The following is a 26,313-nucleotide window of genomic DNA, read 5'->3' on the forward strand; positions in this document are numbered from 1 at the left end:
TCACAGCATTAGCTGACCTGCAGCTATGGACCCGTCTTTACCCCCCGACCCGAACCCTGAGCCTGAACCCATCCCAGACGTGACTCCACCGGCAGATGCTGCTCAGGAGTCACCCGTTGAACCCTCGGATTCAATTCCACAATCATGCGATGAACTGATTTCAGGTCCGACCCTAGAACCATGTCCAGAATCAACTCCAGCACCAGAAATGACCCCGGGATCGATCCCAGCGTCTCCTCCCGCTGCAAACACCTACAAGATCATGACCTTCAGACCCACCATGGAAGAGTTCATGGACTTCAAGAAGTATATCGCTTATATGGAGTCACAAGGAGCTCACCGCACTGGCCTGGCAAAGGTGATGGGTTTTGTTAACTAGATTAAAGGAATATTCTACTTAAATAAAAAACTATTCTGATAATTTACTCACCCCAGTGCCATCCAAGATGTTTATGTCTTTCTTTGTTCAGTCGAGAAGAAATAACGTTTTTTCAGGAAAACATTCCAGGATTTTTCTTTATATAGTGGACTTTTAACAGTTTCAATGCAACTGTAAACTGTTGAGGTCCACTGTATGAAGAAATATCTGGGAATGTTTTCCTTAAAGGAAAACACCAAAGTTTTTCAATATTTTACTATGTTCTTCTTACCTCAGCTTAGACAAATGAATAAATACCTATGTTTTTTCAATGCGTGCACTTAATCTTTGTACAGCACGTCGTGAATGTGTTAGCATTTAGCCTAGCCCCATTCATTCCTTAGGATCCAAACAGGGAAGAATTTATAAGCCACCAAACACTTTCATATTTTCCCTATTTAAAGACTGTTACATGAGTAGTTACACGAGTAAGTATGGTGGCACAAAAAAAAACATTTGTTTGGTGCCATAGGAATGAATGAAGCTAGGCTAAATGTTTACACATTCAAGATGCGCTTTACAAAGATTAAGTGCATGCATTGAAAAAAGTTAGGTATGTATTAATTCATCTAAGTTGAGGTAAGAACATGGTAAAATATTGAAAAACGGTGGTGTTTTCCTTTAAAAAAAAAAAAAAATTATTCCTCACTGAACAAAGAAAGAGATAAATATCTTGAATGATATGAGAGTGAGTAAATTATCAGATTTTTTAATTTGAATTGAAGTTATTTAAGGAATAGAGCATGATGTAAAGTCACAGTAATGCACGTTTATTATAACGTTCTTGCGTTTCCTGTATTTTTGTATTCAGGTTATTCCACCGAAAGAGTTTATACCACGTCGTACCTACGAGACGATCGAGGACATGGTCATTCCTGCCCCCATCATGCAGGTGGTGACAGGGCAATCGGGACTCTTCACGCAATACAACATCCAGAAGAAATCGATGACGGTCGGAGAATACCGCAAACTGGCCAACAGTAAAAAGTATGCCTTGATTTATCAGATTGTCATTTCATCGAAGTGTGTAAAAAATCTAGTATAAAAAATGTTGCACAAGGTTGTATTTTTATTTATTGTAATAATTTATCGTATTTTTGAAGCTGTATAGTCAAGTAGATCTTATGGGGCATACACGCCAAACCCGAATTCAGCGATATGCCTTAAATGCGTGTTAAAAATATTAAACTCAAGCAAATAATTCACATGACACAAAGTTAAATTCTGTGAATATTTTAGAGCGAGGACCGCGTCTGGTGTGTACGCAGCATTAGACTTGCGCCATGTGGTCATTTGACAACGTTTGCTGTGCTATGACATTGATTCATCAGATTGTCATTTCATTAAAGCGTGTAAAAAAATTGTATACAACACATTGCACAAGGTTTATTTATTTATGTATCGTAATGAGAAATGATATGCTTGACTTAAGCGTTGAATCTGTATAGTCACGTAGATCTTATGGGGCGTTCACACCAAACGCGAATTAAACGATTTGCGCGAGTAGATTACATACGAAGGCAATGCAAAGACGCAAATAGACGCAAGCTTGCGCGGGGTGAGTGACACAAATCGAGCGGAGTGATTGTCGCAAAAACATGCACTGTTTGCCTCAAATGCGTCTTTGCACAAGTTAAAAATATAAAAAAATGTGCATGACACAAAGTTAAATCCTGCGATTAATCTACAGCGAGGAACGCATTTGGTGTGTGAACGCAACATTAGACTTGCGTCATGTGGTCATTTGACGACGTTTGCTTTGCTAATTTATGGTTTATATAAAAACTTTGTTTATAAACAGATACTGCACCCCTCAACACAAAGACTTTGACGACTTGGAGAGGAAATACTGGAAAAACCTGACGTTTGTGTCGCCCATCTATGGTGCTGATATCAGTGGGTCGCTTTATGACCCGGTAAGTACCAAAACAACCTAATTTTTACAGCTTTTTGTGCCTTAATATTTCTGTTTGAATATTTCTGTATTGATGAATATCGTTCATAAGTTATTATAGATGAACTAAAGAGTGTGTCTTGTGCGCTTTGTAGTTTTATGTCATTTACGTGCGTTTGTTTGATGTTCATATTGTGCATTGACAAATGAAAACTATTTATCATTAAAATATCTCTGGTGTCTCTTAAAGGACATCAAAGAGTGGAACATCGCTCATCTGGACACACTTCTGGACATGGTCGAGCAGGAGTGCGGGATCGTCATAGAGGGCGTCAACACGCCCTACTTGTACTTCGGCATGTGGAAAACCACGTTTGCCTGGCACACGGAGGACATGGACCTCTACAGCATCAACTACCTGCATTTTGGGCAGCCAAAATCCTGGTAAGCATCTTTAACTGAGCATGTGCATTTGTTTTGTGAACTAGGTGTCTCTGTGCTGTCAACAGTGTTGCTCTGCCCACAAATGTAAATTTCTGTCCCAACCATATTTTTAGTTGTTTTGTTTTGTTGTACTAAAGCGTCTCTCCATGAGCATGTCATTCAGCTGTTAGTCACACGGGGGCGCTGTTGTCATTCCCAGCTGCTGGACATTGTGGATGATGTCATCACAAAGAGGGACGCGTCCCGCAGCTTGTGCTTTGTCTCTGCGTCCTCATGCTGCATTGAAACGCACAACATGCATCGTATAATGAAGCACAGACACTTATGAATGACTCAGCTCGAGGGCCGTCCACAGGGAAGACGTACATAAATTAGTTTAATAGTTTTCAGTATTGTACAGTAATTGCATATAATTGATGATACTTCTCTTAATTTGCAAGTATGTGAGCAGAAAGCTTCACGTTGCATAGGTACAAATTTTCACCGACCAGGTTAGGACAGCAGTAATGGAGAAAGATTGACGTACGAATGTATGCTTAATTTATTCAGAAGGCAAATGGTGTTAAAATAATTTGGTATTCAGCCAAAGTAAAAGTTTAAGTACAAAATGAGTTGAAATGTGCAGTAAGCTTAAATTCTCCTATTTCACATGCGAGATCACAAAGGACTTTCTCGCTTTCTTCCTGACTTCTAGTGGCGCTTTCATGCGTTCCCAAGTGCATGCTGTCATTCTGGAAGTGAGAAGTGTGTACTGCATACTGCACACTAGTCACTAATGACCTTGGCCTGTGTGCTCTTAAAGGGCCACGTCGTCTTTGAAATGCATTTATTATAGTGATCTCAGTCGATTAAAATATTTAATATAGATTAATCGCATGATTGTCAAGAGTTAACATTTTTATCTGTTCCTAATTTACCTCAATTTAACACTTTTCAAGTTTTTAAAGCTCTAATCAAGAAGGGCGTGGACAAAATATGGATGCTTTATGCAAATGTATTTTTATTATTAGTAAAATAATTTTTATTATCATAAAAACAAATTTATAAGAATATCCAGTTAAAGATTTTAACAAAATCATAGCATCCATACTTTAAAATCACTGGTAAAACGAATAGATTTTCCACAAACAAAGTCAAAAACAATATTAATATATGTTCAACTTCCTTTTTTTATTGTTTTAAAGGCATTAAGACACAAACAGTTTTAAGATCTACTGTAATGCAAGGATCTAATATAATGTTACACATCAGATATTTTCCCCATCAGTTAATCAAACATTTATTTAAGACATAACAGATCATATCTGCGTGAATTCTTGTCAAAACAGATATTTTTAAAACCGTTATTCTGTCTCTGTGTATATATATATTGGGGTTGCGTGCCTGTGTGCACGCTTCAGATGTGTCGGTCAGTGCGAGGAAGATCGTTTTCAAATCTTGTCTCTCTTAATAACTTTTTTAACATCAATCAGATCCCAAACTTTATCTCTGTTAAAGGAAAACATCACTGTTTTTCAATATTTTACTATGTTGTTACCTCAACTTAGACAAATTAATACATACCTATCTTTATTCAATGCGTGCACTTAATCTTTGTACAGCGCGTTGTGAATGTGTTAGCATTTAGCCTAGCCCCATTCATTCCTTAGGATCCAAACAGAGATGAATTTAGAAGCCACCAAACACTTCCATGTTTACATGAGTAGTTTTTTTTAAGCGGATATTCAATGAGAACTATATTATATGGCGTGAAAGTGCTAAAAAACTAAGTGCTCTTCCGCCATACAATATAGTTCTCATTTATTATTCGCTTAAAAAAATCGCCACTTTTTGTGCCACCATACTTACTCATGGTAAGAGTCTTTAAATAGGGAAAACATGGAAGTGTTTGGTGGCTTTTAAATTAATTTCTGTTTGGATCCTAAGGAATGAATGGGGCTAGGCTAAATGCTAACACATTCACGACGCGCTGTACAAAGATTAAGTGCACACTTTGAATAAAGATAGGGATGTATTTATTTGTTTAAGTTGAGGTAAGAAAATAGTAAAATATTGAAAAACGGTGGTGTTTTCCTTTAATAACTTTTTTTAACATCAAGCCTGCACTTTATTTTCTAATTCCTGCATGTTTTAAAACCGAAACAAAAATCTCGCAAAATCTCGATGGACACGCCTTTGCATTAGTTAAACATTTAGGACAGTACACCTCTCAGAAAACAAACACACAAAGATCATTTTAAATAATTTGTGTCTGAATTTATCCAACAATAGGCTAGGACAAGGGTCAAACAGAAATTGCGCGTTGCATTAATCGCACGTTAATAAAATGAGTGTTGTTACATTAATGCATTATTAACGTGTTAATATGAATATTTATTGTCTCATGAATATTAATTGTGTAACATAACTTTCACTAACCAGTGTTGTGTTACACAACTTGACTGACTTGATGGAGTTCATACACAAATCAAGTGACATCATGGTTGTGTTTGGTGGGTTCAATCTGCACAGACGTTCAATCAGATAAGGCTTCAAATCCTCAATTCTTGAGTTTTTTGCATATGCTTGTCTCTCTCTCTCCTCTCTCTGAAGAGTTTGCTCTTGATGTTTCTAGCTTAGCGCTCTCGCAGGCCACTCGCTTAACGAAAAAAATGTACTCACCCTTCAGCTTGACTTAACGCAACCGTGCACGCGTCCGCCGCCCCCTTCCGCTTTGAAATTGAATCCGTTTGACTTTTTTTGGTAATTACAGTATGTTAAAGTGTGTGTGGTGGCTGTTTGCTAACCCTCTGTTCAGCCAGTGTGAAATTAACTTCATTCGCCTCCAACTCTCGACGCCGTCAAAGTCATAATTCTCGACACCTCCCGAGATCTTCTGTCACGTTCTTAAAGATTGCAGAGAGGCTCGGGGTGGCCCGTGCGCTGCCGGAAATTATCGCAGGGGGCGCGGAGACTGCCGTGGGAATGGTTTGATGCTTATTGCTTGTTACCGTTGATGGCAGAAATATTTTTGGTTTTCGGCATGTAAAGGTTTGCGTGATAAAATAAATGCATAGCTATTGTTTTATAGATGACTTCTTACGTACATATTTTAACATTCATAAGTACTCGTATCTCTAAATGTGGTCTGTGTTTTAAAACAACGTTTAACGAAGTTGTCATTGAAGTACGTATGAAAAACAAAAAAACATTTTTCTTGTCAAATCACTTCAGTTTTGCTTCACTTGGGTTCTCGATGCCCCAGTGTGATTTTTGTCAATACCTGCCTTCGTCCCTTGATGGTTTCAGATGCGAATCGAGCTTCCGCGGTTTTGGGTTGCCAGATAGTTTGATGTTGGAGGGAAGGAAGCATTCGTATCCTAATTACAGTGGCCCATCAGATCTGGTCTTTTATCTACGAGGAGAGAAGAGACATCTAATTATTATTGATCCGCGGTGGCACCTCTTTCTCTAAATTAAATTTACTAGCATCAGTGTCTTCAGAGTTGTTAGAGGCTAAAGCTCTCATGGGCAGATTTTTGATTTGTTTGCCGATTATCTTTTAGCATTTTTGAGGCCGTGCCCAAGCATCAAATGCACTGCATTATGGAAAGAGGGAGTAAGATTAATGAGGTTAAAATTTCCTTTTTACGTAGGACGTGTTCTTACATTTAGTCAGCATTTGAAAAAAAATTATTAGTAGAGATGCACCGATAATATTTGGCAATAATCGGCAATTTGTCGATAAAAGCTCATTTTCACACTATAGGACGATTTTTAACAACAGACGAAAGTCATGGTCGATATATATCCTGTCAATCAAAAGAGAACAGGAAAAGGCAGTGAATTTGAGTTCTTGGTACAGATAATGTAAAGAAACCTCACCAGTTTAAGACACAGGTTTTGGTTTGGCTTGCATTTTAGATTAATTCCAGCTATTTGGGGTTAGGGAGAACCAATACATATAATAACCAAATATTTTCCTTTGAACATAAAGCAGTGTAAAAAAAATCTGTGCATCTCTATTTTTTAGCAGTTTGGAAGCATTTTAGAGATGCTTTTTCGCTATTTTCATCTAAATAGTTTTGACTGTCGAACATTCGGTCCATCCCTGATTATTATTGTACATTATAGTTTAGGGATGCACCGATAGGATTTTTTGGGCCGATACCGATTTAAACCGACAACTTCTGGCCGATACCGATGCCGATACCGATATTAAACACTTGTATACAATACTATACAGTTGGTCTATTTGCTAGTTTATTTCTGCATCAAATTATTTTTAGTGAAAATGGATTTGATCTAATTAACATTCAACTGACCAACATAATAAGAGAGACACAAATTAAGCTAAAACAAATATAATAGCACAGCATAACAACCTTCAAAGGTGGTTTTTGCTGTTCAGCATTTCTTTTATTAACAACATTAACTCGTTTTTTTATACATATAATGGATTTCTTTATGCAGTTAATTAATAGGCCGATACCGATTGTTTTTCTCGTGCTATTGCCGATATGCCGATGGTTTCAAATTCATCAAAAATCGGCCGATAAATATCGGCGGCCGATACATCGGTGCATCACTATTATAGTTACTTAAAGGGACACTCCACTTTTTTTTGAAAATATGCTAATTTTTCAGCTCTCCTAAAGTTAAACATGTGATTTTTACAATTTTGGGATCCATTCAGCTGATCTCCGGGTCTGGCGCTAGCACTTTTAGCATAGCTTAGCATAATCCATTGAATCTGATTAGACCATTAGCATCGCGTTACAAAATAACCAGAGTGTTTCAATATTTTTCCTATTTAAAACTTGACTCTTCTGTTGTTACACCGTGTCCTAAGACCAAATATCGTCCCCTTTGGTTACTTTCAATAGCAGGGGACTATTTTCGTGCGCTCCGTAATTTCATTGCGCCCAGAATAAGAGTAGTTTTTAGCCATATCTGCTTAGAAAATCGCAACTTTTAGTTTCCTTCGGTCTTAGTACACGATGTAACTACAGTAGAGTCAAGTTTTAAATAGGAAAAATATCAAAACTCTTTGGTTATTTTTAGCGCAATGCTAATGGTCTAATCAGATTCAATGGATTATGCTAAGCTATGCTAAAAGTGCTAGCGCCAGACCCGGAGATCAGCTGAATGGATTATGCTAAGGTATGCTAAAAGTTGTACCCCCAGAACCAGAGATCAGCTGAATGGATTCCAAAACGGTAAATATTAAATATTTAAGTCTAGGGGAGCTGAAAAATGAGCATATTTTTTAAAAAAGTCGAGTGTCCCTTTAAAGGGGCAGTGTGTAAATTTTAGTGGCATCTAGTGGTGAGGTTGTGAATTGCAACCAATGGCTCAGTTAACTGCTCACACATCGCTCTTAAAACGGATAGAGAAGCTACAGTAGCCACCACCAGACAAACATGTCATCTTCGGAGACAGCTTCATAAAAAAAGTTTGTCTGTTAAGGGCTTCTGTAGAAACATGGCGGCACAAAATGGTGTACCCTCGGTATGTAGATAGAAACGTCTCATTCTAAGGTAATAAAAACCTAAGGGTTCATTATGAAAGGTCTGATTATATAGTTTTGTATATTATTTTGCATTTCTGTCAAGAGATGCTTCTAAAAATTACACACTGCACCTTTAAGTCTTGGACTAAGAGATCTGGGAGAGAAAATGTTTATTTGGCAACATTAGTTTGGGTCCAACTTCCTCACATCACTTTTACACAATTGGATAATATTTCTATTAAAACGATCAATAAATTAGTCTGAAAATGAAATGCAACAAAAACATTCTTGGTCATCCTATCAGATGCATACAAAACACAGTCTTCGTCCATGTGTGTAGAGCATCTCTGCTGTGAAATTGCTTTTTATTTCACCAAAACGTGCCACTTCGACACTCATCTTTCTCCTGCCTCCAGTAGGGGGCAATGCAGCGCAGCATTTTACCTCAAAGCCTCGACCCCCTGTGATTGTGTGATGGGAGGGTAATGCACTGGATTTACATCCGAGCTTCAGGGCCTCGGGAGGGATCGGCTTTCCGGAAACCCGAGGAAACAATTAGGCTAATATAGACAATGTCAATAACGGCGTCGAGCGAACTGAACGTTCAGCTGATCTACTTTCCCTTCAGAAAATCATTTCTTTTCAGAAAATGAGTTTGACGTTAAAATCCCTCGTCTGCACTTTCTGCTGGAATCCTAATAATAATAATAATAATCGTAATACAGCGCACGGTTGAGCCGATTACGTGAAATAAATTGCCTCTCGTGTAGTAATTTTCTGAGCTTTGTCTTGGTGCCGTTTGAGTGCTTTTGCTTTTAAAGTCCCGTACGAGTTTTGAATGTAAAATGTGTGGATGTCTTCATGATTTTGAGGACTCTAGATGTGTTTCTCGCTTTGTCTTTCTCACGTGTCTTATTTTATTGATCGCATTAATCGATGACTCGCTTTTTTCTCTTCCCTGCAGGTATGCGATTCCTCCCGAGCACGGCAAGAGACTGGAGAGGCTGGCACAAGGTACGACATTCAATGCATTCAATATCATGTTTCTAGAGTAATAAACATATCAGCCAATCACAGCAGAGGTCATTTACATATTTAAATGACTTTTTAAAGGTGCAGCAGCAAAAATGGCTTGTCAAAATCACGACATTTTAGTAATTTAGCAGACTACACAATAGGAAACAAAGCAGATCACTAGATTTTAGGACAGAACTTTTCTTTATGTAAGATGACTTGTACGCTTCTATAGTCGTTAAGATCATTGTGAAATGTGGAAAAATGTAAAAATTTACGTGTTTTTTATTCTAAAACTTGATAGGCCTTAATAAACACCCATCAGCTTGATTAGGTCTCTCTGCAAACCTCTTGTCTCTTTTCTCATTGTCTTCTCGCTCTGGCGATCATTGAAGATTACCTCATGTCGTATGTCACGCTCAGTCACAGCGTAAACGACGCGGCACACAAAGACATCTTGCGGTAAATAAACTGATCCTTCGCAGGCGAAATAAACAGACGAGGGGTTTCTGACACTCACATGTTCTGTACATCAATGTGTGATAAACCTTTCTGACGTCCACTAATGGTTTTTGCTAAATCCTCGTACGTCACATTTACGCAAGAATAAAAGTCTCAGCTTCTTATAATAAATGGTCGAGCAGGGCTGCAAAAATCGTATCTTGCCACAAAACATCGATCTGGACACAAGTGCATGTAAACCAATTTCTTGCATCATGTTATTTGAAAAAAATGTCCGCTTAATAAAAACTTCACCCCCTGAAGCACACGTCTGCGGTAATGACAGACAGCTGGCACAAAAACAACGACGGCCGCGTGCATCTTCGACATCGGGCCAGTCGTAAGGCATTTTTGCGGCCATAATGACCCACATTGTGTGCTAAAATGGGGGAGATAATTAACGGCTTTCAGAAATGATTCAGCGCGCGCCTGATGTTCTGACCCACACCGGCCCGGCCTGCCGTACGGAGAGCTTTTTACTGATAACCTCCAACCGGCAATTATACGCTACATTCATAATCACAGCTTGCTCATCCGCCATCATGACACATCTCTCTTTATCCATCCTTTCTTAACCTCCGGAGATAATTTTATTGTAATGACTTCACAGACTTTCACTTTTTTATTCGTCTTTGCTGTGACTAACTAAAAGTGATCGGTGGCAAAGTGCTTTATTAAAAGTGTAGCTTCAAATTACGATTCATTTGGAGCTTGGAAAGCCGTATGTTTAAGTTTCTATGACTATAAGATCATTAATCTGTAATATGGGTTTAATTAATAATACTTCGTTTTTGGTTTCATTTCTTTTCACGTTTGTGTTTTTTTTTTTGCAGGTTTTTTCCCGGGAAGTTCTCAGGGCTGCGATGCGTTCCTCCGTCACAAAATGACCCTCATTTCTCCCTCCATCCTGAAGAAATACAGCATCCCCTTCGACAGGGTGAGTATGTCTGCGATTACGTCACTTCCTGTCAGGACACACAAACCTGTATCAGAATAATGACAAAATCAACAAAAAGTATTAATGATTAATGGAGTGCTGCCATTTGGGGATGTTTATATGTATACAAGTAATAGATATTATATAGGACTGTCAATCAATTAAAATATTTAATCTAGATTAATCGCATGAGTTAACTTGTGATTAATCGCAACTTAATTGCATATTTTTATCTGTTTATATTTACCTTAATTTAACACTTTTTAAGTTTTTAACACTATAACCAACATGGGCATGGACTTATATGGATGATTTATGCAAATTAATCAGCAAAGTTAACGTTATCTCTCTGAAGAACTATTTTAACATCAAGCAAGTCCACGCACTATTTTCTAAGTCCTGCATGTTTTATAACTGAAACCAAAATGTCAGACGCGCACGTGGATTGACAAGCATCCTTTGTATTAGTTAAAGGGGACATATCATGAAAATCTCACTTTTTCCATATTTAAGTGCTATAATTGGGTCCCCAGTGCTTCTATCAACCTAGAAAATGTAAAAAAGATCAACCTAGTTTTGGTAAAATATTCTCTGCAAGCATGTGAAAAAATAGGTCATTGAAATTTGGCTCCCCTTGTGATGTCAGAAAGGGATAATTCTGCACTATCCAACCACTGCACTGCATTTGCATTAAAAAAAACCGGCACATTTTTCTCCTCTTTAAGCATTTAGGATCGCTCACCTCTCAGAAAACATACAAATAAGATCATTTTAGATGTTTGATGCAATCTGGAGCTACAAAAATGTACAGTATGTGGAAAATTATGTGTTTTCTGAACAATAAACCACGCCGACACATTGTATTATACCACATAGACAAAATAACGTAGTTTTTTAGCAGCAAAACAGGTGCATGTTAATAAAATTTGTTTAGTTAAAATGCATTTACATTAATGCGTTATTAATGCATTAATTTTGAGAGCCCTATATTATTATTTATAAAAAATGTTTCGTTTAACTGAAAAGGGAAATTAAGGATGTCATTTTTAGGTGTCATTTTTCTTTAACAGTAATAAGTCATTTTATGAAATTCGTTGATTTAGTTGTGTCTGTATTACAGTTTGACCACACAATTGATTGTCTATATATAGCTTAGTTTCTGTACAGACAGTTTGTATTGTGATGCTGATGCAGTTGTCACCACAGTTACCGTATCTGAACTTAAAGAGATCAGTGCTTCCATAGCAACCATCCCAGTCCAATTTATATTGACTTAGAGACAAAGACCTAATCTATAACGGCTATATGAAGAGGTTGTGGGATATTTGAGAGGAATGCTTTCAATCCGCAGATTAGATATTGCCTTTAATGTCCTCTAGGGTATGATTGTATATAAAAAAGGAAATGTGAACCAAAACAATTGAACCAACTTATTCAGGTCGTTTTAAACTAGTTATAAGCTCATTACATGCCATCTTGTTTGTTTGTTTGTTTGTTTGGGGGGGTACTGTAGTTTCTTACACCTTAAACCGAAGTGACTTGCATTGCATTCAGTATGTGTGTTTCCTGGGGATCTTCAGCATATATCAACCTTGCTCAGAATAAATATGCTTCATAGTATCATGAGGATCTACAGTATAAAGCATAAAGGTATCATTTATGTGAGGATCTGAATGCACCGTGCATGCTAATGTTAACACGGGAATGTCACAGGCCGCCAGCGGGCAGAGATTGTGGCGTCCACGCTGAGCTTTGCATACAAAAATGATGAGAGAGCTTATCCAAATACATGTTTTCAGCTTTTCGTACGGTGACGGACGCCATGAATCCGGTTTACATTTCAATTTATTTTGCGTTTCTGGCGTGTAAATGAATCAGCTTTTACCAGACTGATTATTTTCATTGTCAGAGACCCTAAACTCTCTATGGTGATTTCCGGGCAGGAGATTAAAACCAGACTCTCTAATGAGGCGAGATAAAGTTCAGCTTCCCTGTATGCCGAACTCAAGTGTCGCAGTTCCAGTTTGTCACCATTCCTGTCGATAATGCTCGTGCGGTGAAAACAGTAGTTGCTTTTTTTTAAAAGGTCTCTCTCCCTCTCCTCTAGAAGTCCTAGAAGGAGAACATTGTAGTTTAAAACGTGGTGGTGTATGGGATTGTCATGAAAAACCACAATTATTCATTGCACGTCCATAAGAACGTGTTTTTAATTTAACGTAAATACATTTAAAAAGTGCCCAGTAACATACCCATATTGGAGTTGGGGTATGTGATGAAAACCACAATTATTCATTGCACGTCCATAAGAACATGTTTTTAATTTAACGTAAAAAAACTAATAACAAAATGCGAACGTGTTTTTAATTTAACGTAAATCAATTAAAACAGTGTCCAGTAACATACCCATTTTGGAGTTGTGATGAATAACCACAATTTTTCACAGCACTGAATAACGAAATATGTCCATAAAAACGTATTTTTAATTTAACGTAAATAAAAAAACAAATAACGAAATGCGTACATTGGAACGTGTTTTTAATTTAATGTAAATAAATGTAAACAGTGGCCAGTAACATACCCATATTAGAGTTTGACTATGTGATGAAAAACCACAATTATTTGCAGCACGGAATAACGAAATGTGTCCATAAGAACGTGTTTTTAATTTAACGTAAATAAATTAAAACAGTGGCCAGTAACATACCCATATTAGAGTTTGACTATGTGATGAAAAACCACAATTATTTGCAGCACGGAATAACGAAATGTGTCCATAAGAACGTGTTTTTTATTTAACGTAAATAAATTAAAACAGTGGCCAGTAACACACCCATTTTGGAGTTGGGCTATGTGATGAATAACAGCACTTATTCGAAGAACCTATTTTTAATTTAACATAAATAAAAAAACCTATTAAACGGAATGTGTCCATTGGAATGTGTTTTTAATTTAACGTAAATAAATTAAAACAGTGGCCAGTAACATACCCATTTTGGAGTTGGCGAATGTGATGAATAACTGCACTTATTCGCGGCACTGAATAACGAAATATGTCCATAAGAACGTATTTTTAATTTAACGTAAATTAAAAAAAACTAATAACGAAATGCGTCCATTGGAAGGTGTTTTTAATTTAACGTAAATAAATTAAAACAGTGGCCAGTAACATACCCATTTTGGAGTTGGGCTATGTGATGAATAACCTCACTTATCTGCGGCACTGAATAACGAAATATGTCCATAAGGACGTATTTTTAATTTAACGTAAATAAATGTAAAAAGTGGCCAGTAACATACACATTTTGGAGTTGGGCTATGTGATAAAAACACAATTATTTGCAGCACCGAATAACGAAGTACATCCATAAGAAAGTTTTTTTAATTTTACGTAAATAAAAAAGCAAATAATGAAATGCGTCCACTGGAACGTGTTTTTAATTTAACGTAAGTAAATTTAAACAGTGGCCAGTAACATACCCATATTAGAGTTTGACTATGTGATGAAAAAACACAATTATTCACGGCACGGAATAACGAAATGTGTCCACAAGAACGTGTTTTAATTTAACGTATATAAAAAAATGAATAACGAAATGCGTCCATTGGAACATGTTTTTATTTAACGTAAATAAATTAAAACAGTGGCCAGTAACATACCCAAATTGGAGTTGGGCTATGTGATGTATAACCGCAATTATTCGCGACACAGAATAACGAAATGCGCTTATAAGAACGTGTTTTTGATTTAACGTATATAAAAAATGAATAACGAAATGCGTCCATTGGAACATGTTTTTATTTAACAGAAATAAATTAAAACAGTGGACAATAACATACCCATATTGGAGTTGGGCTATGTGATGAATATTTACAATTGTTAACGAATAATCATAAAAATTGCTTGTAAACATTTTACTGCGATTATTGGAAATTATTACATTATTGGTGTACATGTAAATGTAGTCATTGTAACAAAGCTTTTTTTACAGATGTAAAAAGTTAATAATGTCATGATTTTATAAGAGAGCCACACTTCATGGCTAATGCTATGAACGTAACATAAAGTTGAAGTATTGTTAATAAATGTCACTTTGTAATTGACGACAGCGGTACATTGAAGCGTGACTTCAGAGAGAGCTGCTCGTCTCTGTCAGCGATCACAAAGCTGAAAAATGGAGTGAAATGAAAATATTCATTTGCTAAGGCTGGATAACCCCTCCGACATGGTCGGCATCTCCCCTTAATTGCGCTCGTACCATCTTCGTGGCTTTCCCTCGCCACCGGGCTAACGGACAGGGAGGGGAGTAAATGTGTGTGTCGGTACGAGAGGGGAGAGATTTCTCACAGCAAATTTATTTTCCCATCAGCGGTTAATGGTTACAGATATTAACACTAGAAAGTCGACATGTTTGCCTGTCTCGGCTGACTTTCCCGTGTCAGGTTTTTCGCTCTCTGAAGTGTCGTTTACAGCTTAATTCGACGGTTATTGGCTCTTTCATCAAAGCACACTTCACTAAGTCCTGTAAATGTTTCTTACTCTCAGATTTTCATATTAGCGCAAAGCTCAACAGAATTAATAGTTATGTGGGGTAACGAAGCAATATTTAGAAGAAAAGTATAAAAAGCTTTTCCATCTTTTTTTGTGGATTGGTTTTTCTGACTTCTCATAATTTTTTATTTGCAGGTCACTCAAGAAGCGGGCGAGTTTATGATCACGTTCCCGTATGGTTATCACGCCGGGTTCAACCATGGCTTCAACTGTGCAGAGTCCACCAACTTCGCAACGCTGCGCTGGATCGACTACGGCAAGATGGCCACACAGGTATAGTTTGATTGATGAAAGTTGAGTTTAAGGCTGTTCTAGGCATGGTTGCTATGAACTGAAAGCACCGAGCAATTTTGTTTAGATGGACGATGAGGTATGTTTATTACTACAAGTGACCCTGGACCTATAAAGTGACAAATTTTGGAAAAAAATTTGAAGCGTTAATAAACTCTGGTATCTTGAGCAGCACAAACACTGTAGGCCACCATTGTTGTTATAGTTGTCAAGTATGTGCGCATGCCTGTAGACTGAAAACGCAATATGCATGCGCACAACGTCACCGTTTTCATAGATTCACGTTTATGTAAATATATGGAAACAACAACCACATAGATTTAAAAAATTTGCCCTTAAAACCAACATTCAAAAGTTTAAGTTGTAAGGAGCCCAAAACAGCATTTTCATGTAAGTGATTAGCCAAAACGAATATAAATTTTCCCAGTTTTTGGTTAACAATGTTATTTAGCGGCTAAATTTTGTAAAATTTGTGGAAGCATTAATAAACACTGGTATCTTGAGCAGCACAAACAGTCCAGTAGACCGCTTATAGTTGTCAAGTATGTGCACATGCCTGAAGACTGAAAACGTAATATGCCTGCGCACAATGTCACCGTTTTCATAGATTCACGTTTATGTTAATTACATGGAAGCAACAACGACATAGTTTTCAAAAATTTGCACTTCAAACCAACATTCAAAAGTTTTATTTGTTAGGACCCCAAAACGTCATTGTCTGGTAAACGAATAGCCAAAACGAATATAAATTGTTCCAATTTTTGGTTGAAAATGTTATTTGGCGGCATTTTTTTTTTTTTACAATTTATTGAAGCATTAATCAACTTTGGTATCTTGAGCAGCACAAACAGTCCAGTAGACCGCTTATAGTTGTCAAGTATGTGCACATGCCTGAAGACTGAAAACGTAATATGCCTGCGCACAACGTCACCGTTTTCATAGATTCACGTTTATGTTAATTACATGGAAGCAACAACGACATAGTTTTCAAAAATTTGCACTTAAAACCAACATTCAAAAGTTTGGGTTTTCAGAAGCCCAAAATGGCATTGTCACGTAAACGAATAGCCAAAACAAATAGAAGTTTCCAATTATTGGTTGAAAATGTTATTTAGCGGAAAAATGTTGTTAAATTTGTTGAAGCGTTAATAAACTCTGGTATCTTGAGCAGCACAAACACTGTAGGCCGCCATTGTTCTTATAGTTTTCAAGTATGTGCGCATGCCTGTAGACTGAATACGCAATATGCATGCGCACAACGTCACCGTTTTCATAGATTCACGTTTACGTAAATTACACGGAGACAACAACGACATTGTTTTAAAAAATTTGCACTTAAAACCAACATTCAAACGTTGTCCCGTAAACGAATAGCCAAAACGAATAGAAGTTTCCAGTTATTGGTTGAAAACGTTATTAAGCAGTAAACTTCGTCAAATTTTTCATTGTTCTTATAGTTGTAGAGTATGTAGGTTTTTGTGTTTATGTAATTTACACAGAAACAACAATTTAAAAACTTGCACTTTAAAAACGTTATTCAAAAGTTTGCATTTTCATGAGCCCAAAACGGCATTGTCATTTAAGTGAATAGAAGTTTCCAGTTTTTGGTTGAAAACGTTGTCATGCAAATGTAGCATTTCTCTCTTTCTGTTATTCTGTCTTTTTGTTTGCTTTGTTATTTTTTTTCATTTGTTCCTTTCTTTGATCTTTTGTTTGTTGTTCTTTTAATAAACTCCCGCCTGCGTGCCCTGCTCACACTATATATGCTTTATACTCAGCCAGTTTTCAGCCTGACATTTCAAAATTTCACAGCACGTGTGAAACACACAAGCGACACACAGAGCGTCTAACAATTGTCATGTGGTGTGTGTATTAGTGATATCTGAAGAGACGCACGGCAAATATCAAAGCGGTGAGAGGGTCAGAGTAGTGTGATGAAGTCTCCGTGTCGCCGCTGTCTAATTAAACCGAATCATCCGAGATTCACAGCTGTTACGGCAAATCCAAGTCATTATTTGAGTTTCTCTTCACATGCATGTAATGGCCCATCTCATTAGTGAAATATCTTTATATACACACACGTTATACAGTGCAAAGGTCCACGTCTGCATCGCTGTCAAAATAGTGATTATCCACATGTTGTGCCATTTCTCTAGAGAGAAAGATTGATAATGATGGATTACTTTTATTGTATGTAGCATTGGGTGGTATCTCGATGTTGTTTAGATGTTATTTAAATTGTGTTTTCGATATTTATTTTACATTTTGGACTATTGCTCACCGGTTAAATGATACAGCTAGCAACAAGGATCCCAATGATTACTCACGTTTATGATAATATATATCTTGGATACATCTTAGTTCTCCTTTAGATGAAACATTTTTTGTAGGACTGATTTGGATATTGGCAGGTGAGGTCAGGTTCCTCCCATCAGGCTAGAATTGCATTTCTGGAGGTCTGAGCATGAAATGTCAAACCCTGGAGTTTTGCTACGAGACATTGACATTTCTGTGCGAGTCTGCCACTTGTTGCTGTTATTACACACACACACACACACACAGTGATTTTGTTGTTGACGCTGGCGGCCTGTCTTCACTTCAGCTGAAGAATGTTTCTGGTAATTGAACATCGGGCTCCAGCACAGCACGGGAAATAATGCTCGGATGTAATCTACAGTATTGTAGCGTCGCTCGCCAGAAAACCAGTTTTACTTTCATCTGTTGTTTGCTGATTGAGAGACGTTGATTTCTGCTCGCGTCTGCATTGTACAAATAAACTACAACCATTGAAACCTTGGCTTACTCTTGGACGTCAGCACGTATGAATTAATCATTTAAGTTCTGTACATTTATGTAAAAAAGTCGGCATCATCAAAGTCGTCGTTTCAGAAACATGATTTTGTTAAAACAATCTGAACTTTTATCAGCGTGTTTCAGCGCTGACGTTTAGCAGTTTTTAGGTAGTTTGCATATCTCAATACAAGCTTGTGTTGTCTGAAGTATTCAACCAAAACTTCAACTTTGTAAAATTAAATATTTTTGACCTGCAGATTTTGAGTGTCGTCTTTCTGTTTTATAATTTGTTGTATTTACAGTTATTGGACACGATTAAAATATTAGCAATTCAATTTAAACAAATTTCTAAAATAGCAACAACATAAACAAACGGCTTAGGGCAGTGGTTTTCCAATTGGGGGCTGTGAGATGATGCCAGGGGGGCCCCAGTTTTATGACATTTTATGAAATACATTAATTTATCATGAATTCTGTGTAATTAAACCTAAAAAAATAAGGCTACTAACCAAAAGCACTACTTTTTTGTATAATTTAATGTTTTTTTTTTTAATTAAAATGTTGAGTTTTAGAACAGTTTTTGTCACAAATTTTCTTTGGGGGGCCGCAAAGGAATGCACCGTACACAAGGGGGGCCACACGCCGGAAAAGTTTGGGAGCCACTGGCTTAGGGAACAAACATAACTTCCGGTAAACTTCCACAAAGAATCAGTAGCAATAGAGTCTTTTAGAGTAGTTTATTTCTGATAACAAGCAAAATAAATAATAAGTAAATGACCTAAGATCAAATCATAGCTAAAGCATATCAAAAACTACACTGAGCTAAAGTTACTGAAAAAAATTAACGTATACAATGTTAACTACAGATCGGCTGTATGTGTACCTCCCTTCACATAGCGCTGATTCATGATCGCAGGCTCCCCTCGTCTTTAGGAAACTTAAACATTTGTTATTTTCGACGAGGTATTTTTCCCAGAGTTCAGTTTAGCCATCAGCCAAACCATTTAACAAACGGAGACCGGAAATTAAGTTTCGTCCAGATGCGCAACAACTATAATTCATCTATGATGAAATCTATAGTGCTCTTAAAAATTTTGCATTGTAGCAAAAAACTACAGTAAATGCATTTTAGTACAAGCGGTATAGACATATAAAATTAAAGATTAATTTACTAAAAAGTTGCTTTGCTACAATGTAAAACTGTGATAATCACCATAGGAATAAGTTTGAATTAAATTGCATATGGTAATCACGTCCAATATATAAAATACGTGATTTTTATGCAAAATTCGAATATTAACTTATATTAAAAATATGTATATTATCAACACAACTGCAAATTATAATTTTTTTTGCAATTGAACTGTTATATTCATAACACAACAAGTATGTGTGTTTTTTTTAAATAAGATTAGTAATACTAACTGTAAAAATAATTGTCAATAAGATTGTAATCGTAACGTTAATTTCATCGTTAATTTTATAATTGTATATATTAAGCAAAAAGCCAAATCAAAATTTTCACAATATGTATATTAGCGATAATAATCTCAACATAACACCGACTGTGACGTTACAGTCAAGATGTAAGCCCCCCAAATTAAATAACACAATAAATTAAGTACAATGTTATTAAAGTGCTAAAAACAAAGTTGTGACTGCTGAGTTAGTGGTATATGCTAGCTAATGCTATATGCTAGCGTTTAGGCTAAAGTTCTACTATTGACATTATAGTTACAGTTACAAACTTATCACTCAGAAACGTCCATTAACAATCTCCAAACAATTGATTGTTCATCAAATTCCATATCTTCATCTGATACAGACTCAAACATAAAGTACAACACGCACAGAGCTACTGAAAAGAGCTGCTCTGAGAAACAGCCAATCAGAGCAGAGCTCAACATTATTATTTATGACCCTTTCAAATAAGGTAATAATAGACCATTTTATTCTAACGGCAAATCCTAGGTTTGTAAATGGACATGGAAACCTTAATAAAGCCACAGATCTTCTATGTAGATATCAGAGAACAATTTTACATTTTTTCAATGCATTCTTTGGCACCTTTAACAGTGCTATTCAACAAATGCGGTTATCAGATTTTTCATAAGATGTGTATTAGCGATAATAATATAGTAATAGTAAAAAAGTAAAATTAATAATCGTAAGAAAATCATATTGTAAGCATTCTCTTTACATGTTTCCCACAGTGCTCTTGCCGTAAAGACATGGTGAAGATCTCGATGGACGTGTTTGTGCGCTGCCTGCAACCCGACCGCTACGATCTGTGGAAACAGGGAAAGGACAACACGGTCCTGGACCATCTAAAACCCACAACCCTCACCTGTCCTGAGCTGGAGCACTGGAGAAAAACCAGAGTCACGTACAAAGAGAAACTACTGCGAAGGTCAGATACAAGGCTGTGTGGTTTAGTGGTTAAACACTGATAAGTGAAAGATGGCAAATAAGCATTAACTGTTCGAATCTTTGTGCGTGTTTGTTTCAGGACGCAGGCGAAGGTGAAACAGTTCCGGCGTCTGAAGCTGGAAGAGATGAAGGTCCTGGCGGAGGAGGGGATCGAGCTGGATATGACCGAGTACATGACGAAGGTGGAGGAGAAAGAGGAGCAGAGGAGGAAGAGGAAGGATGAACGGATGGACCGCGAGGCTCTCCTGACCCTGGAGGCGCTGGAGAGAGAGGAACAGGAACAGGCCGAGGCGGCGCTACGGGAAACAGGTAATGAAAACAGGAACGTTATAACGTACTTTAAAATTGATTTAAAAATTCTTAATATTTATCTGTGTCGTCTTACGCCAGGTGAAGATGAAAAACCAGATACCAAGGATCTTATATTGGAAAATGATCAGCAGAAAAAGAGGAAAAAGAAGAAGATGAAGAATCCCGATGAAATCAGCTTCCAGGAGGCGTTTGAACATTTCACTACAAATGACCATCAAAACCAAAATGGCCTACAGGTAATGATTGTGTGAGAGAGCCGCCCACTAAAGAGATGGACATTTGTGGTGACCAACCACAGTTTTTTTATTCAGCAGAATGATATTTAGGGGTGGGTTTATCTAAATTTTGACATAAGGTTGTTCAAGGGTTTAGTTTCTTTAACCAGAGGTGCCCAAACTAGGGCCCATCCGTCATTCGTAAGTTCTGTCCAGACGTGTAACCGTGACAACACGTGCGTGTCCGACAAAACCGTGTGTAGTGCTCTTCAAAATTTTGCATTGTAGCAAAAACCATCTCTATTTTTATAGAGACACATAAAAATTAAGATTCATTTACTAAAAAATTGCTTTGCTATAATGCAAAACAGTGATAATCACCATAGAAATAAATTGCTTTTATGTTAAACGCGTCCAATATAAAAATAAAATATTTTTTGCAAAATTCGAATATTATTGAATATTAAAAAAGATGAAAATTATTAATACAACTGCGATTTTGACTGTTATATTCTTAACACAAAAAACAAGTATGCGTTTTTTTTTTTTTATAAGATATATAAGTAATAATAACTGTAAAAAAAAATTGTAAGTAAGATTGTGATCGTAAAGTTAATTTTATAGTTAATTTTATAATTGTATATATATTAAGCAAAAAGTTCTGTCCAGACGTGTAACCGTGACAACATGCGTGTGTCCGATAAAACCGTGTATAGTGCTCTTCAAAATTTTGCATAAACTTCTATTTTTATAGCGACGTAATAAAAATTAAGATTAATTTACTAAAAAAATTGCTTTGCTATAATGCAAAACTGTGATAATCACCATAGAAATAAGTTTGAATTAAATTGCTTTTATATTAAACACTTCCAATATAAAAATTAAATATTTTTTTGCAAAATTCGAATATTATTGAATAAATGAATGAAAAAAAGATGAAAATTGTCAATACAATTGCGAATTTTTTTTTTTTTTGCAATTGGACTGTTATATTCTTAACACAACAAACAAGTATGTGTTTTATTTATTTTTAATAAGATATATTAGTAAAAATAACTGTAAAAATAATTGTAAGTAAGATTGTTATCGTAATGTTAATTGTATAGTTAATTTTATAATATATATATATATATATATATATATATATATATATATATATATATATATATATATATATATATATATATATATATATATATATATATATATATATATATAGAGGTGTCCTCGACTAAGGATTTACATATTCGAATCAGAATTTTCGAATCTTTCCATAGTCGACCGATAGTCGAATCATCTATGTTTGTGTGCATGGGTTGGGAGGGGGCCAGACCAGGTACAAATTGGTAACTTCTTTCACAAGCAGCACACATAAACTGTCTGATAAAGTGACCAAAACTGTCTTTCAAGTAATAAACGAAGACAAAACTGAGGATGCATTTATATATATTTTTTTTAAGGTAAAATGTAAGGCAACATTTGTTTAATTATTCCTCATAACATTTTAAAGCCACGATCTACAGAACATCACACAAAAATACATTTGATAACTAAACCTAAAAAAATAACAAAGGTGATCCTGCCTTGGAAACTCCGGCTACAATTAAGTGTTTTTATTTAATTTGGAGAAAGCGCGTCAAAGCAGTCATGACCAAAAAACCCGACAAATGAGAAATGACTGATGAATTTGTGATTGTGACTGTAATTGATAAAAACTAATCTTTATATACAATTCATTAAACTTTAATTTATAACAAGAAAAACACTGAAATTAATGATTTTATAGACACTACGCGTTATTATTTAGCACAGAAATACCTGCTTGCTTGCTTTGACTTTGATCATCTCTGTATTCACTTTAGATACAGAAAGACCGGATGATATTATTTATTTCAGGAATTTCTTTGCTATCATTTGAAAGTGAACACCGACTGACCATAATATTAAATCACAAGAAAGACATTCGTGTCAGGCAGAAATAGGTTCGGTGCAGATACTAATTTCCGTTTCATCACCGAAATAAAAAACGGCTTACCTGTTTTGTAGTTTAACTTTAAGATAGACAATATAACTACTCTGTTTTAAATACATTTTAAAAACTTATACTCGTCGAAAAACATCCGTTTTTTAATGTTTAGTTTGATGAACTCCTAAATATGAGACGCATGCAGAGCACCTAGCCCGTTCGGCTAAATTACATGCGCAAGCATGGCCAGCACGCAATAGCGCAACATCGATACAACGAAAAGCTATCCAAAATTTACATACTTAAATTAGATCAGAATTTACGTTTATAATAAATAAATTTTTTTAATAAAATAAGGTCAGAAGTAACCAAGTGCAGAATAAATATGCAAAATGCCTCAAGTGCACGGAAACAAAACACAAGCCAAATAGTTAAATCAGATAACCCAAAGTGATTTATAAATAAAATAAAATATAGAAATTATTAAAAGAACGAAAGTCATAGTTTAATTTGCCAGCTTTGTCTTTTAAATGTAGAAACAAAGAGGCAAGGCTTTATTAACATAGAGACCTCTTATGGACGTGAAGCCCGGTCACAGGGGTTGTTGGATTTATTAACGCATTTTAAAAATATTTATTGAAAGCTGCTACTTCACATATTATTTGCAGCATTATCATAATATATAGTATATTAATATATTGTGAGAAAGCTGTTATATGTGAAATCAGATAATGTGTGAACCCATACGGCCAAAATTGAATGATCCTCATTTCATAACACATCTGCGACGATTCGACTATGAGATTGGTAGTCGAATCAGGCTTCTCCTATCGATGCATCGAATCTTCGACTATTCGGGGTCACCCCTACATATATATATATATATATATATATATATATATATATGTATATATATATATATTAAGCAAAAAGATTGCGTGAAAGACCCGCCCACTAAAGAGATGGACATTTGCGGTGACCAACCACAGTTTGTTTATTCAGCAGCATGATATTTAGGAGCTTGTTTATCAAATTTTTTGTTGTTTAAGGGTTTAGTTGCTTTAAACCAGAGGTGCCCAAACTGGGGCCCATCCGTCATGCCACGTGAGATAAGGAAAAATTATAAAGATCATTGTCGCAGATGTTCATATTTATAATTAAACATTTTCTTATTTCTAATTTTGGTTTTATTTGTACATTTACAAAAAATTGAATTGAAATTAAATGCAATTAATTTAAGTGAATAAAAGAAAATTTTAAAATGTTTTAAACAGTTACCATTAAAAATAAAACTAGTGCATTAGTTTTGCATAAACAGTAGTAATGTTTGCTTTTTTAATATTAGAAAATTATAAATTAGGAGAATATAATACTTTTTACTTTTGACCCGCGGACCTTAGTCAGGTTTGATTTTTGGCCCTTGGTAGGAAAAAGTTTGGGCACCTCTGCTTTAAACAAAACAAAACTTAAACATAATTTAAAGACTCAATGTTAAACAACTCAGCTGAGGGGAAATAGAAAGGTTATAAATACCCCATGGACCGCATTTATGAGCAGCAGTTGATGTAAATCTGTTTTTTTATTTTTTTGTTAACATATAAATCATCTCTTCTCTCTCAGATAAGTCCCTTCACAAAACTAAAGAAGAAGGTAGAGGTGAAGAAGAGCCGACGGCATCCGCTCAGCAAGCCACCCATGAGGGCACCGCACTCCATAGTCAAACAGGAAGCCTCCAGCGATGAGGGTAGGTGGAGCCTTGATGATGTCATCAACATGAGACGCAACAGACATTGAGGCTGCATCCCAAATGGTGCACTTCATGTGACTTGCGGTATTGTGGACTTGTGTCTGTTGAGTCTTAAAGATCTCTGAAAGCCAATGTTGACATTTGAAATCACCTAAGCAAACACGCCCTTACCCTAATAGAATCTGGACCTCAGTCGACACGCCCCTTACTGCTGACTGGCTACAATTGTTTTCAAAAATCATTCATCCTGCCTTTGAGGGTGCCATTTGGGACAGGGATATTAAATTCCAGATATTCAATGTTTTCCACTGGAAATCTTTTCATTTAGGTTGATAGTACACGTTAGATACGTTTTTTGGGACTTTTTTGTGTCAGTTTACCAGTCTTTTAAGGTGGATGAAGTATTTTTAAAATATAAAAGCTAAAGCTTGTATACAGAAATGCTGACATGTTTATGCTGTGCGAAGCAAGACAGTTTGCAGAGAGTTATGTTTCTAGAAAATCCTAGTCTTATTTTACGTCAAACTTTATTGGACTTTTCCCATTTTAAAGTTTGATAGTTATTGGAGAGATTTTTCGTGTGTGTTTGTTTGTGTGCATGCGTGAGAGAGAAAGGCAGAAGCAATAAAGTTTGAAGGAAATCGGTCACAAACAATCAGAGGTTTATAAAACAGCGAGGCAGGAATACAGTTATTGATTTGTCTTTACTGTGTTATGAAGAGACAGACAGCTGTAAACCCGGTACCACAGAGAGACACCCGCTGTCCCTGTGGGTGGCAAAAATACAGGATATAGAGGACATCAAAACAGAGCAAAAACATCCATAACCTTCACTTCACCTGCTGTCTGTGTAGAGCAAAACAAAATAACATAAAAAACATAAAAATACATATATTCACACTATAGATATAGATATAGACATATATAGATATAGATATAATTTCTTTTCTATCTTTGTTTAGCATTCAAAAATATAGTTATGACATCATCGGTATATTTGCATGCTGAAGTGTGATTGGTATTTTTCCTGAGGTTCCTTTTGTTAACTTATTTTTCAATCTGTTGCATATTAGTGTTTTTTACTTTATCGTTTACTAATTCTGCAATTTGTAACTTTTTTTAGTAAAAAATAATCATTTATTGAGCAAGTACACAAATTGATGTTTTAAAAACGGTCTCTTGACCTTACCTCGATTTGCGACGGTAAGCACTTTAATTACAATTTACAATTTGAGGTCTCTGGTACGATTTTCAGTTCGACATTATTCGACTTCAACCCATGTAGAGATAAACACGTGTATAATCAATCTG

The 26,313-nt window shown here is 36.0% G+C and overlaps 1 protein-coding gene across 2 annotated transcripts in view; it reads left to right on the forward strand.

Moving 5' to 3' along the window:
• Nucleotides 1-26,313, forward strand: part of kdm4b (lysine (K)-specific demethylase 4B) — a 41,320-nt gene that overhangs the window by 2,793 nt on the left and 12,214 nt on the right. Inside the window, exons 2-12 of one of the 2 annotated variants that reach the window (XM_065244399.1) lie at nt 7-358; nt 1,230-1,405; nt 2,220-2,334; nt 2,563-2,756; nt 9,212-9,261; nt 10,596-10,699; nt 15,384-15,521; nt 20,546-20,742; nt 20,842-21,071; nt 21,153-21,310; nt 24,876-24,999. In XM_065244399.1, coding sequence (XP_065100471.1) covers nt 26-358; nt 1,230-1,405; nt 2,220-2,334; nt 2,563-2,756; nt 9,212-9,261; nt 10,596-10,699; nt 15,384-15,521; nt 20,546-20,742; nt 20,842-21,071; nt 21,153-21,310; nt 24,876-24,999 — 1,819 coding nt within the window. In that variant the 5' untranslated portion in view covers nt 7-25. Of the gene's footprint in view, nt 1-6; nt 359-1,229; nt 1,406-2,219; nt 2,335-2,562; nt 2,757-9,211; nt 9,262-10,595; nt 10,700-15,383; nt 15,522-20,545; nt 20,743-20,841; nt 21,311-24,875; nt 25,000-26,313 lie in introns of both variants that reach the window. The other variant, XM_065244398.1, reaches the window with a different exon arrangement.

The sequence above is a fragment of the Paramisgurnus dabryanus genome, chromosome 24, assembly GCF_030506205.2.
Source record: "Paramisgurnus dabryanus chromosome 24, PD_genome_1.1, whole genome shotgun sequence".
NCBI lineage: Eukaryota > Metazoa > Chordata > Actinopteri > Cypriniformes > Cobitidae > Paramisgurnus > Paramisgurnus dabryanus.